The 20,017-nt window shown below is 39.6% G+C and overlaps 1 protein-coding gene across 1 annotated transcript in view; it reads left to right on the forward strand.

The window, feature by feature from the left end:
* Positions 1-20,017, forward strand: part of hk2 (hexokinase 2) — a 43,751-nt gene that overhangs the window by 16,185 nt on the left and 7,549 nt on the right. Inside the window, exons 7-13 of the mRNA XM_046034590.1 lie at positions 7,119-7,302; positions 12,227-12,388; positions 13,450-13,683; positions 16,954-17,258; positions 17,352-17,500; positions 17,811-17,930; positions 19,741-19,836. Coding sequence (XP_045890546.1) covers positions 7,119-7,302; positions 12,227-12,388; positions 13,450-13,683; positions 16,954-17,258; positions 17,352-17,500; positions 17,811-17,930; positions 19,741-19,836 — 1,250 coding nt within the window. The remainder of the gene's footprint in view (positions 1-7,118; positions 7,303-12,226; positions 12,389-13,449; positions 13,684-16,953; positions 17,259-17,351; positions 17,501-17,810; positions 17,931-19,740; positions 19,837-20,017) is intronic.

The raw sequence follows: 20,017 nt of genomic DNA on the forward strand, positions 1-20,017 counted from the left end.
TCTATAGTTTGATAAAACATCCGGATCAAGTTTGGGCTTTTTCAGAAGAGGTTTAATTACCGCTACTTTAAAGTACTGTGGTACATAGCCTGTTGATAGAGATAGATTGATCATATCTAGTATAGAGGTGCTGACTAAGGGTAAAACATCTTTAAGCAGCCTAGTCGGGATGGGGTCTAAGAGGCAGGTTGATGGTTTAGATGAAGAAATTATTGAAGTTAGTTGGTAAAGATTGAGGGAAGCAAAACAGTCTAAACATGTATCTGGTTCTACAGCTGTTTCTAAGGTTCCTGAGTTAAGAGATAAGTCGGTGCCAATTGAGGGCAGGTCTTGGTGAATTTTGTCTCTAATAGCTAGAATTTTATCATTAAAGAAGCTCATGAAATCGTAACTACTGAGAGCTATGGGAATGCTTGGCTCAATAGAGCTGTGACTCTTCTCCACTCACTTATTCAGGTTTTCCTTTAATTTGTCACCTGTCCATATACATGTGCTGCAAACTACAATTTACTTGTCTGTGTAAACATAATAGGGTATATAATGTGGAGACAGAAATATAAAAAAAACAAGCAGAAGGACCGTAGGAATGGGTACATCCTCAGTCTGTTTCTTGACATGGCAGAAGATCCCATTCCAGGACCGTATACATTATGATACCTTATAGTCTGCTTTTGCACGTTTTATGTTTTATTCCAATTAGTGGGAAGCCAATGCTCCCTGCACTGCAGGGCTTGTCACTGCTAACGCCCGCTCTTGCTCTGGGGAAAAGTGGACAGACTTGTACTTCCTCCAATTCACATTGAGTTACCAACTGCTTCTGTTAATCTTAGATCCCATCCATGCGGCACAGATGGCTAACCCCCAAAGAGTTCACTGCTGCAGTGACAGGAACATGATCCCACAGTGCCACCCCACTGGTTAACGATGTCAAGTTAGGATTGATGGAGCGCCACCAAAAAGCCAAATGACTTTATTTAGTAAAACAGTTAAAACTCTTATTACACATTTAATATGTCAGTGTTAGCATGTGACAATGCTATTTGTAACATTTCACATCATAAAACTAGCATTGTAACACAATACTTGAGGAAAACTTGAGAAAGACATTTTTCAAATCTTTTAAATGTGATTAACAATGTACAATATGGTGCCAAATAGTGCTGACCGATAAATCATATTTTCATTGTCAAACCTGTTACATAAATAGGCCCCGGGGCTAAAGACCATAGTATTTATTATCCCGCTGCAGCCTCTGCTCTGTTCCCTGTATCGGCTATTACGTTACAAGTCGTGGACATGGTGGATTTTTTACAAGTGGAGGGACAGGTAATGCAACAATGAACACGGAGTGCAGATGTTGTTTTCAGGTTGTTGGATGGGCTACGTCATTTACAATCCAGCATGCAGCAGACCTGCTGCCATGGTAACAGATCGCGGGTGGAAAACTCTCTTTTCAGCAACTTTATAAATAATAGCCTACTGCTGATGGAGAAATTCAAGGGAGCAGAGAGAGAGAGACATAGAGAGGTGGGGCAGGTGTGTTTGCGGTGAGAGACCAGAGGTGTAGGTGTGTATGAGTGTGTCTGAGGCCCAATCCCAAGGGGGGACCCCTGAGCCCTGAACCCTCACAGACCTTACTGACGTCACTTGGAAAGTGATTGAGCGCAAGAGGCTGCAATGGCTCAAAATACTGTAAACGGGAACGGGACAGCCCTTTGCCACATTATCACGTTACCTTGACGATGCTGAAACACGTTGCACACTTTTTATTTTATGTTTTTGCCTTATTTTTAAGTCTCTTAAGGCTCTTGCCCTACAGAGTGGAGGGGAGGTAGCCTAAATGTCAATATATATTTGTAATTAATCAATACACTATTGTTGGTCAAATAGCATCATCAAGCAAAAACTAAAGTAAATAGTTGAATAAACTAAGTATGTAATAAGGTTGTATTGCATTCCTCTGACTTCATGTGTTCTATGCAGCATCTTAAGTTAAGAAAACTTTCAACAATGTTAACATCAGTGTCGGTGTAGATGCTTGTTTGTTTACGGTTTTCTTCTTTTATAACACGGATTTGCCGTGATATTTCTCTCGCTTCCAGGCATCCCCTAGTGACCCCCATGTTTCAGGTCATACCGCTATGAACTGTCGGCAGTTCCCTCAGCCAAAGTCTGCAGAATTGCGGACTTGGGAAAAGGGTCTATGAAGGGCTCAAAATGTCCGCGAGAGAGCCCTCGCACACTTGACAATTTGGCAGTGGGACAGTCCTAAGCCGCCCTCACAGACTTCCTGTCAACGCACCTCAAAGTCTGTGAGTCTGTGAGGGTGGACACTGGGATTGGGCCTGAATGTGGGGAGAGTAGAAGTTCGAGGCAGGTGCAAAGCAGCTACTTAATATCTATATGGTGGATCATAAACCTGCCTGATTGCTCTCTTGTGAGAAAGTTCACAATAAATATATCAAATTAAGAATAAACCTTCATTCTAGAGCTGGCTAATTGTCCTAAATACCCATAGTCCACCCACACAGGTGTTTTCACTTATTGTGCCTGATTAGACCTCTTCCCAAGACTGTACAAACTGCTTGATTTTCATCTGCCTCACTCTCCAGTTGAGACAAGCACATTACTGTGCACGCTGAAAATGAAGAAGCTAATGGAATTCAGGTTTTTTCTCATGTGGATGTCAAAATATCTGAAAAAAATAAAACAACTGTGTGGGTTGAGTGAAGGCAGCTGAAGCTGACCTATTTGCTGACCCCTGGGTCAACCAACACCAGCTCAAGGACCTTCTTCACTTGTGGCTTCTAATGTTTTTGACTTTTCTGCTTGAATATTGCTTTTTGTCCCTGCTGATTGCTGGTTGCTTTAGTCTGAGGCCTGATCTGGTTTGTCCTTTTGCCCTGCTTATGAGTAGCTAATGCAAGTCTTTAGTTTGGGACTCCAGAATTGAATAGTGTTTGTCACATGCCTCACTCATAATTTGTCTAGTCATTAATTTATCTGATGCATTCACTGTGAAACTATTATGTATTGATTAATGATTAAGTAAAAAGATTAGCCATTTTTATCTATGTGGATTTTGAGACTCCCTGATTAATTTATTCTTTATAGTTAATGATCGCTGAGCAATTGTGCCCAGTCGAAATTTGTTGGTTTGTTATATGTTTAACTTGTTTTTTGTTTCTATGTCTTTGTATATTTTTGCTCTTGTCTGTTGCTACTACGGCTTTTTTCACCCTCTCTTTCCACACTTCTCAGTATGGTAGCCTGACATGTTCTTCTTTTCCTCTCATTTTCAATGGAATCCGTTAAAGGTAAAGGTTGTTCACATTAATATCAGGAGCCTTGCCTCAAAAATTGATTTTCTTAGAGCCTGGGTTGCTCAGTACAAACCTAACATTATTACTATTTCAGAAACCTGGCTAAGTAATGCAATTTCTGATAGTGATATTGAAATCAGTGATTATGTACTGTCCAGAGCTGATAGATTGTCCGGAGGAGGTGGGGTGGTCACATGTTGATGCAAATCTTATCTCTGAATGTATTACTCCTGAAGTAGATCCAGTTAACTTTGAAAGTCTTTTTATAAATATTATCTTTCATGTAAATAAACATTTAATTATTGGCAATATTTATAGGCCTCCGTCTGCCCCATCAGATTCCACAAAGTGCATTTTGTCTACAATTAACTCATTAGGCAGGCATAAAGAATTGATTATTCTTGGAGATTTCAATTTAAACACTATTAATTGGGACAGGTTCCAGCTAATTCCTTTTGTTGACGATGCATGGACAAATGGTTAAAGGGAAGCACTTACCCTGGATCAGCTCTCATCTAATCAGTCTTTTTAAGCAAAAAGATAAGGCATGGGCCAAATATCGCCTTACTAAATCTGCCCCTGACTGGGATCATTATAGATCTGTCAGGAATCAGTGCAATACTCAAACCCGAAATGCTAAATCCAGTTATAATAGAGACTGCTTTCTTAATGACTTTCATAACCCTAGACAGTTCTGGAATCATTTGAATCGGGTTCTCAATAGGAATAGCAAAACTCCCGTGAATCAACTAAAAATGAATAATGTTACAATTTCTGATCCTCCCCTTATTGCTCATGCTTTCAATCAGCATTTTACCGCTATTGGTTACACCAAACATGTTTATTCCTATGCTAATGACCATTTCTCAACCTTGTCTTTTACCTCTGGCTCATTCAAATTTAATAAAAATCATGCCCATTGATGTGTTTAATGCTATAGGTGATCTAAAGGACAACAGTAGTGCTGGTCCGGATGTGCTAGGTAAACCTGCTGCTCATGTATTGATATTTCCACTTGCGGACCTATTTAATCTGTCTTTGACTACTTTCACCGTACCCGCTACATGGAAATGTGCGAAAGTTACCCCTCTCTTCAAAACTGGTGATGCTTGTAATATGAATAATTATCACCCTATTTCTATTATCTGCACCACTGCCAAAATATTTGAGAAAATAATTTTTAATCAATTATCAGAATTCATTATTCAGAATAACATTTTATCCCCATATCAATCTGGCTTTAGGCCAAATTTTTCAACCACTACAGCTTTATTGAAGTTCACCAATTCTCCGCCTTCGATAAGGGACAGCTAACTGGTGCTATTTTTATCGACCTTTCCAAAGCTTTTGATATGGTGGATCATTACCTTCTCCTTGACAAGCTTTATGCAATAGGTTTGAATCAAAGTGCTCTGTTATGGTTTAATTCTTATCTTCACAATAGACGGCAGTGTGTTGCTTTTCAAGGTTCACTGTCTAATTATTTATTGGTTGATAAGGGGGTTCCTCAAGGTTCCCCTCTAGGACCCCTTTTGTTCTCAATTTTCATTAATGATTTATCGCACATTTGCTCCATCTGTAAGGTTCATCTTTATGCTGATGATGATATAATTTACACTGCTGACTCTGATATTCACTGTATCCAGAACAGGTCACAAGCTGACTTTATTATGACTCAAAAATGGCTTCGCAATAACAAATTATTGTTGAATATGGAAAAGTCCTGTTGTATGTTGTTTGGGACAAGGCACAGACGACCTTGTGATCTTAACTTGCAACTTTATTTTGAAGATGGGTCCTCCATGGTGAAATTGGAAAAATTTAAATACCTTGGACTGTGGATTGACTCTGAGCTTACCTTTTAAACCTCACATTGATTACATCACAAAAAGAATATATGGCTGTCTCAGTTCACTCTATAGATCTGTTAATTGTTTCACACTTGAAGTCAGGAAAAGGTTAATTTCTCAATTGATATTTCCCATTACTGACTACGCTGATATCATCTACATGAACACTAGTGAGACTGTTCTTAAGCCACTTAATGTTGTCTTTAACTCTATGTAGATTTGTTCTGAGGTATCCTTTTAAAACTCATCATTGTGTAATTTATGCATCACTAAATAGGCTTCAGCTTAATTCAAGAAGAGGTTTCCATTGGTTCCTATTTATTTTCAAATGTGCCTACTTTGATTGTCCACCATATCTGAAAGAACTCTTGGTTCCTTGTAGTTCTATGTATCCACTTAGAGAGATGCAATATCTCGTCTTTACTGTACCAGGAATCTTTTCAGCTGCTGGACATAAAGCTTTTCATTATAAAGCTACTTGCTACTGGAACAATCTCCCTCTTTCCTTTAGATCCATCTCATCTTTTCGCAGATTAAGGTTATCTATATTTAAATATCTTAACAATGTGTGTGCATGTTACTGATGCTGGACTAAACAGTATTGCTTGTAATTGTATTTTGCTTGATGTAGTTGTCTAATTGATTTACCTCCTGTGGATTCGACCTCTGTCTTTCTTATGTAATATCTTTTCGTATTGAATCTCTTATGTATTATGGGTTTCATTTGTGTAATGAGGTAAATGAGATGTACTTGAGCTAGCTGTAACATGTCTGAGCTATGATGTGTCTTCGGTCTGGGGCGAGGTTGTAAGCTGCCTAGTAACTCAATTGTTTTGAGCACTTGTTTTTTGTTTGTTGGTTTTGGTTTTCCTGTTGTATAATTTATGTGTCTTTGGACCCTCTTGAAAACAAGATGCTGCATCTCAAGGGGCTATCCATATTAAATTGAAATTGAAATGTTGCCACCACAAAAGACTCCGACAGCAGAACAATAGTGATGTGGTGCATCTCCTCTGTGGCTGATTCATGTGGGGCCTTTATGGCTCTTAAAGCACTTACCTGTTGACTAGCCTGTATACGGGATATCTAAGTGTTGCCCTTTTTGATTCTCTGTATGTAGCTGTTATGAAGTGCAAAGAGTATTGTAACAGTTACTATCTGGCAATCTCTGGCTAAACTAATTGAAAATGGTGAGTTTTTTCAGGACACAATGATGCATGCAGTGAATAGTGATGATTGTCTGACCAATCAGTAGTTTTTTTGTTATTCCTTCAGCTCGTTTGACACCTCGACGGAGGTGATACCAAAAAACCTCCCAGGTACCAGATTTTCCCAATGTAAAACCAAAAAAGTCGTGTCGAGGCTAGATATCTGGTGAACTGGCACCATCCGGATGGAAAAGGGACTTTTGTCTGTTTGGCACCTCACCTGGAACCAATTTGCTTTTGTAGAGCCTGGCAGGAGGTGTTGCCCCCGACCACACAGCTCCCAGGGTCACAGGGATGCACAAACCCTTCCACCACAATAAGGTGGCTATTCCCCAACTTATCAATAGCGTAAAAACATACCGCAATATCGATAGCATAAAACATATCGCAATATTGATAGCGTAAAACATACTTCATAATGTCTTATTCACCTTTAAGATCAACATGGCGTGCAGCATAGACTAAATTAACAGTAGTTAGGCAATATCGCAGAACAAAAACAACAAAATTCACAGGACACATTTTATGATAATGAAACAAACCAAAACTGTTAACATTTAAACAAAAAGTAGATATTGGTGGAGATTCTGGTGAAAAATCATTGCTTTAATGGCCTTCATGGGAGAGGGCGACAGGTTGATTAATCTGATTCAAACATGAATGCAGTAACATTTTTTGTCATTCTGGGTCTTTTCTGGATGTGAACTGCACAGTAATTATTATGCTCTTCCCTCAAGGAACGGGTACCAATGCCTGTTACATGGAGCAGATGAGGAACCTTGAGTTGCTGGACGGCGATGAGGGGCGGATGTGTGTTAATACAGAGTGGGGTGCTTTTGGAGACGATGGTGCCCTGGACGACCTGCGCACTGACATTGACAAAGAAATAGACGCAGGCTCTTTGAACCCTGGCAAGCAGCTGTAAGTGGCTTTGAGCTTATCTGTCTTGCTACTACATAAAACATCTCTGCAGACAGGCTTCTTGATGATTTTATTTCTAATTTAAATTTTTCATATCACTATAATCATATTTTAGTAGACATCTCTGTGATATCTGACCTGCTCGTTTTAATTAGCTGTTGTTGCTGTTTGCTGTTAATGCAAAGTGTATACCTTTTGTCACTCTCAATTCACCATAATGTGCATTTCCATAGTATTATTTTTGTCAGGACAACAACATTCTCATGCCATGCTCTTGATTTCGCCTTGTTACAGACAGATGCTGTTCTCATTCTCAGGGTGTAATTCCTGTCATGGCTAAAGGCCAAAATATACTGCGTTGAATCTACACCATAGATTCCATCTCTAACTCCAACATGATCCGCTCAGTTTCAGTCGCCATTGTTTGTAGTAGTCTACACCAACAACAGCGGAAAAGAGACTCATTCCAGTGGAACATAGAAACCACACTGCCACTAGCATTTTGGGTTTTTAATCGCAGACATAAGCGCACAACTTTAAATGCTCATGACGGCCTAGCTACTGGTGTAGCATAAGTATAAATTGGCCGGTTAACACCAACCGTGTTTAGTCCAGTTGGACCAAACCCTGCAATATTAACCCTCTTGGCACGGTTCTTTTGGGTTGATGTGAACGCTGGACTCGAACTGTGATGCGGACTTAATAACCACACTCTGGTCCGCCTCAAAGGGGTGGTCTCAGACCACTATCAAGTGAACTCTCTAGCTGTTCATTTCTGGTGTGAACACCATTCAAACTAATCACGAGAAGCTAACATTATGTGTGTCATTTTAAAAAAGTACATAATTATAATAACTGTACGATTTAATGTGTTATTATTTATAATATTTCATATTTATCAGAATATGTTTTATTGCCAAGTAGATTTTCACTGTTTGCCTTGTTGTTTGGTACATACATAAACACAGTAAGAGGAAATAAAAATAAAAACAAAGTACTGCAACAGTCAAGAACAGAAGGTGGGGAGTTTAACTGGGATGGTACACCTGTCAAACAATAACGGAGGTGTCCTAAAGCGAGCTCATGGAGGACAGAAACCTCCCGTGGAGCAGAAGGGCAAATACTCACTTGATCTTGATTTTGAATATAGAGAAATGAATACAGAGAAAAATTACATTCAAAATATGAAAGAGATACTATAAAAAATACTATATAATAATAGTAGGCTAATTATTATAATATGTAATATTTATTTATTTATTTAGGTATTTTGCATGTAGGTATATGCATTAATTCATTCAAGGAGAATACATATAGATTCTGTAAACATAAGCTGCTTTTATGATAAGCCTTTACTAGCTATTTGCATGGGCCAACTTGTTTTTGCATGTTTGCAGTTGTGGCTCACTTACTTTACTGGTCCACTTCGTAACGTGCTGTTTACTTACTGACATAATTGAAACTCAGCTGTTCTTTTTGTAGCGTCGTTCCTGAGGACGCTATACCAAAGACAAGGTGGCGCCGCCAATGTTAGCAGTCTTTTCCTCATCGCTATCAGTCCCAGTATTTGGCATCTGAAAAAAGCTGTATAGCTTTTACCTTTTTTTCCTTGACATTATCCCTAAATGTCAGAAAGGAAATATCTGTGCTAAGGTTGCTAGGTAACATTAGCTTGTGATAGTTGGGAGAGTCAGTTGTGATCTCAGACCTGCTGTTTCCTAAAGTGCATTCACATTTTAACCAACCAATATGTTTCTGATAATCTTTCCAACCATATATCTATGTTTCCAACCATAGTTTAACTCTAGTTTAAAAAACATCTTAAAAATATATATATATTTTAGATTTTCCACTGCTTTTGTGGACTACTGGTGACAAAATAACACGCTACAAGTCATTGTCAATGAAAGCCGGTGAAATGAAGCTGCAAACAACACTTGTCGCTACGTGATGGGCGTGATACACAACAAATCAAAGTTGAGCTGTCCTGAACTGTTTTCGGCGCTCCAAGGATGCGGTGAAGGGTCAACTAAGTTTTTGTTTCCCCATTTCCGGTCCCCTTCTCTATCCCCACTATTACTGTTCCGTTCTGAAAAAATGGAAGATAAACGTTTTCTTGCCATTTGCCAGTTCCCAGTGCTATTTTACGTGTGCTGCGCCACACCTCACCACATAATATAACACATATCACACTGATACATTGTTCCTGATACTGATATATAAACTGACAACACCACACCCACAATGAGGAATGAGAGAACCCTTGTTCCTAAAGAAAGGAGAGGAAGGCCCCATGTTGTTCAATTAAATGAAACATATGAAGCTTAGGAAAAAACCCACATCTTTATTCATAACAGTTTGCAATTCATAAATCATTAATGCCCACTAAGAAGTTGCAGGAGTGATGTAATAACAATGAGACCTAGAGACCATGGGCTCTTCAATTAACTAGTCATTTCAGTGGTTCCACTGCAAAGTCTCACATATTTAGGTAGAGAAAATGACACCTAAAGAGTGGGCTCAAGTGGTCTGAGAAGCCCAAGTAGATATTGTGCTGTATCACGGACATGGCTTAACCACCTTAACCATGGCTCTTCTGGTCTGTAATGAAAGTACATATAATGTAGTCATATGCACTTGGGTGAAAATACGCTGATTTTAGGTAAGATAGGTTAGATACACATTAACATAACCAAATTACATTAAATGTTATTACCATCTACATGCTGTAGATATATTTTACACAGAATAATTGCAGAGTTATACAAGTTGGATTTTTATCACTTTATTATCTGACATTTGACCTCAGCAGGGTCATCTTTCCATTCAATTTTGCCTTTTGAAATGAAACTCTGTTTGTATGGCGTAATATATCAGTTCTGTCTTGCCTATACTCCAGCTCATATCGGCACACCGTGCACCAAAAATAAAACGGTGTGCTCCCAAATGTGGACAACATATTCCAAATATAGCCTGATACTTCATTTCTGTCCATAAAGATGTCTACTCTCACTCACGTCCTCCAAGTCACCTATGCCTGCCCTGCTGCCTTCACCTTCCCACTCTTCCTTTGTTCCATGAACGATCTGGTTCAAATATAAGATTGTAAATAACTTTGCGTATATTGATCTATACAAGGTGACCACCTCCAAGCCACCTGTGTTGCCGCTTTCTCCACGTCCCTTCTGTGCTTCCATCTCCCTCTCTGTCCACTGAGTTCACAAGTGTCAGCATGAGATTATTTGGAAAACTGTTGCATGCTGTTCATATTTGAGTCGTATGGATCTACATGATTACATAACGGATAGCTGTGGCTGATTGTAGGCTGTTGCCTTCTGAAGCATTATGTTGATCCTTTCTTATTACCTCCATGTCTGTTCTCCTTTCTTCTTTTCTTTGGTCTGATTACATTAAAGTGAACATAACATCAGCGATGAGCATTTACTCATTTTAATTTACACCTTTAAGACCCGACAAGGCAAGTTTATTTGTGTAACACATTTCAGCAACAAGGCAATTCAAAGTGCTTTACATAAAACATAAAAGCATTATAGATAAATGTAAAAAATATGTTATAAGATGTTTGTTTTTTTTAGATGTTTGCACTACAGTCTTGGTAAAAGCATTCAAAACTGCGAAGAAAGCTTAATTCTACTCGTCCCTGTTAAGACTTGGTCTGGCTACATATGAAAGAGGAGAAACCAATCGGGTTTAAAAACCAATGAATGATGATTCTAGAAAAAATTGTACACTGAAAAACACGATAGTAAACGTTACAGTGCAGTACAGGGTGTTTGTAGCAGATTTATTTTGATGCCCACCTGTTAATTGAGATGAGGCCAGCAGAAAGAGGAGGAAATGTACATAGTGTAGGTAAACATGGGATTGAGATTTGGAATAATAAAAGATGAAAATTAAAACACATCTGATGATTCATTAGCTGGATCATGTGGTAACTAGCTACAATATGATTGCTTAGTCAAAATGAGGGTTTAACCTTTAGATTAATTCAAAATAATAATACTTTGCTGTAATCTCTGTAGCAACATGAATGCGTGTCATGTGAGAAGCCATGTTGACAACAGGTTTGCCGAATCACGGCATTACATACCTTTTTGTTTGCCTGCCTGGATTAATGCATGATAACCAAAGTTCAAATGCAGGTCAGAAAGCGGAAGCGTGAGCACAGAAGATGACTGTAGAGGCGATCTGTTCAGCCAGCCTACCGCGCGCCGCAGTGACCGATTCACACAATGAAATAAGTAGCTGAACTTATTCTTCATAATCAGTTGCTATTATCACCTGCTACCAAAGGCAGATCAAGTTGAACATGCCTGGAAAATGTCAGAAAAGAACTATTCTCTTTTAGATATAAAGCACTCTATTATAGAAAAGCAATTCAAGATCATGTTCGTTACAATAAAAAGAGAAATGGAAGGTGAAGTGCATGAGTTCATGGTGATTTTGGTTCTGAGGTAAACTGCATGATCTGTGTCCTTATAGTACTTCAGTGTCAAGCAATGCTGATGAAATATCAGGTTAACAAGCTTGTGATGCTGAATGTCAACAAAGATTAAAGTTTATCTGCATAATAAATAACATGATCACCGAGTGCCTGGCAATTCTCTGCTGTCGTCCTCTAATAGTTGTAGTGTTAAAAATTCCCTGTGGGTTTTGATTACTGAAGAAGTAAGGGAATCTATGAAAGGTCACAGATTCTCAGATTTCGGTCTTTGCCAGGAGAGTGAAAACTTTCTGTGTTTGTGTGTCAAAAGTTCAGCGTCTGCTAGGCATTCAGTGTTTGTAGATTCAGTATTTTGGTTGGCTGGTGTAATGTATGAATGAAACTATTAACCTGAACATTCCTTTAGTAAATATGGGTGTGACAGTATTTTGTTCCTCTTCTTTTTATGTTGGCGTGCAGGTTTGAGAAGATGATCAGTGGCATGTACATGGGGGAACTGGTGCGTCTTATCCTGGTGAGGATGACCAAAGAACAGCTGCTATTCCAGGGCAAGACCACAGCAGCACTCCTCACCACTGGAAGCTTCAACACCAGCTACATCTATGCCATTGAGAATGACAAGTTAGTATTGTATTGTATTGTATTAAGGCTTAAAGTTATGCATAATTAAGGATGGGGCTGTTTTGAATGACCGGTGGGTGTGAATAGCTGCCAGAATCAAGTCAACGCTGTTATCACAGAGGCAGGAGACAAACAGCTGTTATTACTAATTTGATTTTTATTATCCTAGTTTCATTTTTTGATTACCTGGAAAAATAGACATGACAAATGGAGGTATATCCTATTGTTTTGTGCATCAAGCCCATTGTTCATAATTTCATGGACAGATCTTACACTTCCTATATGATTTACGACAGACATTATGATTAGTGTGAGTGTGTATTTGAAAAACTGAGATGCAGTGATGGTACAATGGTATTGTAAGCAGCAGACAAATAGTGTCCACTTAGAACTGAAGAGCAACGAAACATCTTCAAGGTCACAAAAAGGTCCAATGGGCTGTTTAACTTTCACCTAACATCACCAGGAGGAATGAGATGACTGTATAGACCGTATCAGCATGTGTTAGTCAAGCTGGTAATCACTGACTAACCTAAATACACAAAGAACATGCTCAGGTAATGTTTTCAGTCCCTTCTGACTTATATGCAAGGGCAGAAAAGATGTTATATCATCTTATTTGTAGTATAGCAGGAGATGCAGGCAGGTCATAGTGTCAGGTTAAAATGGCACTTAGCAATTATTTCGCACTGCTAACAGACTTACTTGTTAAGCCAGCTAAATACAACCATTTTCTGATAAGGGGCACTAATATTGTGTTTTTTCTCCTGGAGGGTAAAGTTGTATCAGTAGTGTTTTGAAGAATAATGAGAAAATATTAGTAATAGGTATTTGAGCAATGTTTATATCCTGCGAGAAAACAATGCATCATTAAATTATTTTAATCTTGCACCATGTATGTATACTCAGATATATGGATACTCAGAAAGTTTTAAGAAGCAGAACTAATTTGCCACATGTCTATCCAGCTGTTCATTTTTACCTGTGATGTGATCTTTCCCTTTTCAGGATCACACTAATCAGTCAAAGGGAATGTGATTTGTATTCTGCTTTACCTGCAGAGATGAGGAAGGTCTGATGAGCGCCGAAAAGGTTCTTCGGGGCCTCGGCCTGGACCCGGCGGTTGAGGACTGCATAGCCACTCAGAGGGTGTGTCAGATAGTGTCTACACGGGCCGCACACCTGTGTGCTGCTGCTCTAGCGGCAGTGCTGCGGCAGATCCGTGATAACAAAGCAGCCGAGAAGCTCCGTGCCACAATTGGAGTGGACGGCTCTGTTTACAAAAATCATCCAGAGTAAGTTTTCCTGAACATCACCACAACTGTTCCTATGTACCTCACAAACACACACATGAACTTGAGCTACGGAGCTTAGTGAATGTCTGCGTACAATACGTGTGGATTTATTTAGGGCTGAAATAATTAATCGATTAAATCGATTAATTGCATTACTAAAATGCATCGACGCAAATTCTTTGCACCGCTTACGCTGTGTGAACACGATGTGATTATGATGCCGCTGTTTGCAAAGTGGAGGAAGAGAGAGAAAATAGCGAGGGACGAAGAAGAAAGTGACCAAAGTATGGGATTATTTCAAGCTAAAAGAAAACAACAACTCTGTAATGTCAGTCTGTCACCGAAACTTATGTTGCCTAACATTACCGCAACAGCACGACGGAACTGATCTGGCGGACCACAGACGAGGTAAAAGCAACAGCAACTTTAGCATTTAACTGAAATCATGATCAAAATTAGCCGCAGTCCTCAACTGAAAATGTGCACACGTGCATTTGTTGTTCTCCTGCTTGGGCCGTGAAGTTTGAAAACGCTGCCTATCCCGGGCAAAAACGGAGGACTTTAGAAATGACGACGCAGACTCTCAACTTTGGCGCTCTGATTGGGTGTTATAAGTCATGCAAAGCAGAAGAACCATGCTACTGACAGAGTTTTTGACTTGGTATTTTTATTAAATTTTTTATTTGTACCGTGCAAATAACACTAGCACACAGTACTAACCTACAATTGTACTGTGCATGTCGCCGTTTACTTTGCGACGCCTAACAGTCTGCTTTCTGCCGCCACAGTCGCTTTTAACTCCCATGTTAAATTCAGTAACAGTCCCAGCCAGTTATTGGTCCATGCAAAAAAAAATACCTGGAGTGGTTATTCGTCTGCATTACTTTATTCTTTTGCCAGATCTTCTGTAACTACGGAATAGACCATCTGCTTCATGTTTACACCGGCATGCGTATGCCCAGTGTACGTGAATGGCCACTAGATGTGCGTTTTTAGACGTTTTAATGTAGACGCAGATCAGTTCTGATACGCAGCTAAATGCTGGGGTGGACAGAGATTGTATTTGTTTTAAAACTCCGTTTTTAAACCAAAACTGAGTAGTGTGGATGGGGCCTAAGAGTGGAGCAGGTCAGAGATGGGTGCCTGACCAAGCAGGGCTCTATATATGAAAACAAGAACCTTAAAATTAATCCTGAACCTGACAGGAAGCCAATGTTGTCGGTTTGGCATCGTTTCTTAAATGGAAGAAACATGCATAGGTCAGTGATTTGACATGTTGGCATGTTTGACAAGTATATAGATTTATCAAATTAGACTGAGAGAGATTAGAGAGATTAGACTGTAAAGCTGAAGAAAGGGACCCAGTACACTGAGCAACCTTGGAAGCTATACTATCTGGAGCAACAATAAGGACATCAGTTTTATCTGCATTGAGCTGTAAGAAATTGTTAGCTATCCAGTCCTTAATGGCAGTCAGACAATTGTGCAAAACAGTCTGCTTCATCAGGCTTAAAAGAAACATACAGCCTGATGTCATACTGCGTAACAGTGATAAGAGATGTCTTAAAATTGGCTGATAATGATCTAAGGGGAGCATATACAAAACAAATGATATAAGGCTGTAACATGACAAAATGTGGAAAAAGTTTCAGGATGCACTGTATAGGGACTAAGTGATCTACAGTATCAACGGCACTGCATGCTGTATGTTAGCGGCTAGCATTCGTGAGCCCAGTTTGTTCTCTCTTAAAAAGAGAACAATAAAACACACAACATGAGCCCTGCAAGCAGACTGAAGCCAGTCGTGGAGGCTAAGGAGTCTGCTAAAGCGACCAGCACCGCGGCCTACAGTGGCAATGGTACCTGAGATAAAAACAGACTTTCCACAAAGCTTCAAGAAAGATGGTTAAAATCGATTTGGTCAACTCTGATTGTTGAAGAGCCAAGTTGACTAAATTGGGTCAAAATTAAAACCCAGGAAGCCTTCACAGAATACATCAAATCAGTGGACAGTAACATCAAGTTCACATGATAGGATGTCAGCAACAACAGCTTTACCTTCTTGGATACACACAGCTTTATGCCATACACATGAAGACAGGAGCCTCCACATTGGAGTATACAGAAACCCCCCACACAACCACCTATACTTACTCTTTGATTCTCACCACCCACTGGAGCATAAGCTAGGGGTTGCCAGAACCCTACCAACAAGTGTCCAAGCCCAAGAGAAGGAGAATAAACACCTGAAGGATGCACTTAAAGCTTGTGGATAACCTTTGTAACAGTCACAGAATCCAGGAACAACACCAACACTACGCGGGATGATGAAAAGAATTGTTTGGAGTATCAGAGAAAAACATCACAAGCCACAGCAGTTTACATACATTTGAAGGATAAAGGGCACTCCTTTGAGGACATGAATTTACATATTGTGGATAAGGAGAACAGATGGCTTGAAAGAGGAGTCAAAGAAGCCATCAACACCAGAGTAGAGAAACCGTCCCTCAACAGTGGAGGAGACCTGCAACACCCCTATCCCCCACTTACAATGCTGTCCTTTGATCCCTTCCCAGGAGTTTGAACAAACACATTTGCCTCATGTGACAATGCTAATGACGGTCTTTCATACTTGGCCTCACCTCCAAAGACCATAATGAATGTGGTTACAACAGCCAGAAGCACTAACGACCCAAGCGCTATATATCACCCTAAAAACGACCCCACAGAGGTTAAATAGCTGGTATTCCCTGCCAGTCAGTCAGTCATCCAAGCCTCTCAGTTTCCCTAGATTTTTAACCCACCTTTGACCAAATAGGATTTTAACCTTCTTAGAATTTCTTAAGCACTGTTTTTAAAAAGCTTTCAAAAGATGAGCACACAGAAGAAATCATCCTATGTGCTCACAGGGAGAACATGTAATTAAAAGTGAAGGCAATCAGGCAAACAGCTTATAGACTCTATAACTATATGAGTACTCTGCTTTACAAACAAGAAAGCACCCAGTGCAGACCTTGGCTAAGGTCTGAAAATTTATCTTGCAGGATTATCTTCACAGTTTAAAACATTGATTTGTTAATTCATGTTTTCACACTTCATAATGTGGGCTAATAACATCCACACGCGCGTGCGCACACACACACACACACACACACACACACACACACACACACACACACACACACACACACACACACACACACACACACACACACACACACTGTAGGTAGATTAGGTCATTTATCAGATTTTACAAAATGTATCTTATAGGTTTTCCAGGAGGCTGCACAAGATGGTACGGCGACTTGTGCCGGACTGCGATGTTCGTTTTTTGCAGTCACAGTGTGGTAGTGGGAAGGGTGCAGCCATGGTAACAGCAGTGGCCTATCGTCTTGCCATTCAACATGCTGAGCGTCAGCGCATCCTCAACACTTTGCGTTTGAGCCGTGAACAGCTGCTGGAGGTGAAGAGGCGAATGAGTGAGGAGATGGTGCGAGGACTCTCAAAGCAAACCCACGAGCAGACAAGCGTTAAGATGCTTCCCACTTATGTCAGATCTACGCCAGATGGAACAGGTAGCTTTAAGAGACAAGCAGATCTTCCAGTTGATTTAAGTTTCCTCTTTTCTGTAATGCTTTTATGTATCTTGTCTTTGTTATCCTCATCAGAGCATGGTGATTTCTTGGCTTTGGACCTTGGGGGCTCCAGCTTTCGGGTGCTGCTGGTGCGAGTGCGAAGTGGAAAGAAACCCAAAGTGGAGATGCACCACAAGATCTACAGTATCCCACAGGAGACCATGCAGGGCACAGGGGAAGAGGTAAAACATCACTGGGGGTTGAAGCACTTCAGTATATCACATAATAAGCAATTGCAGTGACTGAAAAGATGGAACTGAGGGACCTCTGCCATGTTTGAGGTTGAGTCATCTTTGAGTCATGTTTGATTGATCCTCAAACAAAATTATAACAAAAAGATTGTGCAAATCTGAATTGTACTAATCTATGTCTCAATAATTGAGTATAAGAAAATGATATTGAAAAACGGGGAACTGGGACATGTACTATATTTATAATGTCTTAGAGTACATTGAGAGATGGTCTCTGCTTTTTCTGTCTCTTGTGTGTCAGCTTTTCAGCCACATTGTGTATTGCATCGCCGACTTTCTGGAATACATGGGCATGAAAGGAGCATCCTTACCTCTGGGATTTACATTCTCTTTCCCCTGTCATCAAAGCAAACTGGATCAGGTAATGTTTGATTCAATATTAATTTAAAAATTAATAAAGTAGTTAATGCACTGTATTTAGGGCTGGGGTGATTCATCGTCGTAGTCGACGTAATCGATTACGTACATACGTCGACTCGCATTACTTACTTCGAAGCGTCGCTGCGTCCGGTGTTAGCAGGGATTCCCCTGGACAAGCTCCAGTTACAAGACTGCACTTTCAACCGTCTAAAGTTTGGGAGTATTTTAGACAACAACATGCTGCTCCATGAGCTCTGTGAATTGGAAATGGCTTCACTGCGGCACAACTGCTGTCCATAAATACGTGAAGCAGCATGACCACGTGAAGCGGAAGCGTCCTGAAGCACTTTGTCTAGACGGCAACAGCAGCACCGCACAAGCACTGCACATTATCAGCACAAGGACACCTAGTCCGCTAAAATATAAAAAGTATTTCTTCATTGCCTTCATGTTTGTGCTTATTGCCTTCAAAGTAATTTCTGCCCTGCTGCTGTCATGTTCATATTTTCTGTTTATTTATTTAAACAGTACAGTCGTGAATCGTTTCAGTTGTTTTCTTTGCCCCACACTGATGCAGAAATACATTTGATTATCATACTGCATTACTCAATATTGAAATAAATCCATGTCAGAAACAAAGTTTTTCTTATGTTATTCTAATGTGCTTCAGAGACATGTTAGACATGTATTGTTTTTTATATTTATTTTGGAAAAATTTTGTGTTGTGCGAGTAATAGGGAAATTTTTTTCTCTTTAGAATACACAAAATTAGTCATTAATCGACAAATTGAAAAAATAATCATTAGATTAATAGATTTCAACAATATTCGTTATGTATAGCCCCTAATAGTATTGTTTTTAACACAGTGATGGTAATACTATGCAGGTTTAATGTAGCAAAATATGACAAATTTAATTTGAATTAATTTTTTCACTTCTTTAAAAAACACTTCAGGTGAAATAATTATTGTATGTACAGGTATCTGTTTGTGTCGCTATACATGAAAAACGTGGGAACAGGAATTTTAATGTGTGTGTCAAGGAGAGGGAATTTGACCTAGAAGGACCATTATCTTCCTTTATGTGTACCATAATTGGCATATTGTGTTAAAATAATTGTTTAGCCATACTTTCACACCATATGGCACTTAACCTTCTACAAGAATATTAGTGTATTAGGTAGAGTGGCCACTCTGGACTGTGCTCTGCGACAAGGGAACACTATATCCACATCTTACAAGTTCAGTCTTCACAATGGCATATTAAAAACTAAATACTGACAATCAAGTGTACTTTGCAGCGGACGTTGGAACAATCAGAGATCAACGGGGATTATTGTTCAGCTGATGACGACAATTAGAAGCACTGCACTATGACTTTAAACTAAGCAATGAATCACCACCACTTAAATTTCTGATGTCTAAAATTAGTAATGATTCAGTCATGGGTTAATGCAGAAACCACCACATAGACCATTCATGAAGTATAGGAAGGGTTCATGTTCAGGATTCAACGATGTTTGTCATCTGTGGTTTGATTTAAGGCCAATCACCTGCAAAGTAATTTTGGTCTACAGGTAATTTTGGTCTTGAGCTTTGGAGGACCACAAGGCCAAACCCTGTTACCTTTATTTACCTGTGTGTTATTTACTGCCACACTGTATTGTTCAATGTGGCAATCAACACTTTTGATTTTAAATATGATTTGGATAAAACATAGACCTCCACATATCTTAAGTATAGTCAAATGATGTTATTCTCTGTACACACAGAAACACACACTCACACAAATCACTGCTTTAATTTGTCCAGGGCGTTCTTCTGAAGTGGACAAAGGGTTTCAAAGCCAGTGGCTGTGAGGGACAAGATGTCGTTATGTTACTTAAAGATGCTGTTCGCCGCAGACAGGTCAGTATATCACAGTGTTTCCTACTGAATGACACTGGACCCATTGGGTAGATTGAGCATGCTTCTATTTCTAGTTGCTTATTACTTCACCACTTTAATTCTACTTCTTTCTCTGCCTTATTTTAGTGTTTACTCACTGCCTCAATCTGCTCCCTTTCCCTTCAACCCCCCCCCCCCCCCC

The sequence above is a fragment of the Micropterus dolomieu genome, linkage group LG21, assembly GCF_021292245.1.
Source record: "Micropterus dolomieu isolate WLL.071019.BEF.003 ecotype Adirondacks linkage group LG21, ASM2129224v1, whole genome shotgun sequence".
NCBI classification, from domain to species: Eukaryota; Metazoa; Chordata; class Actinopteri; order Centrarchiformes; family Centrarchidae; genus Micropterus; species Micropterus dolomieu.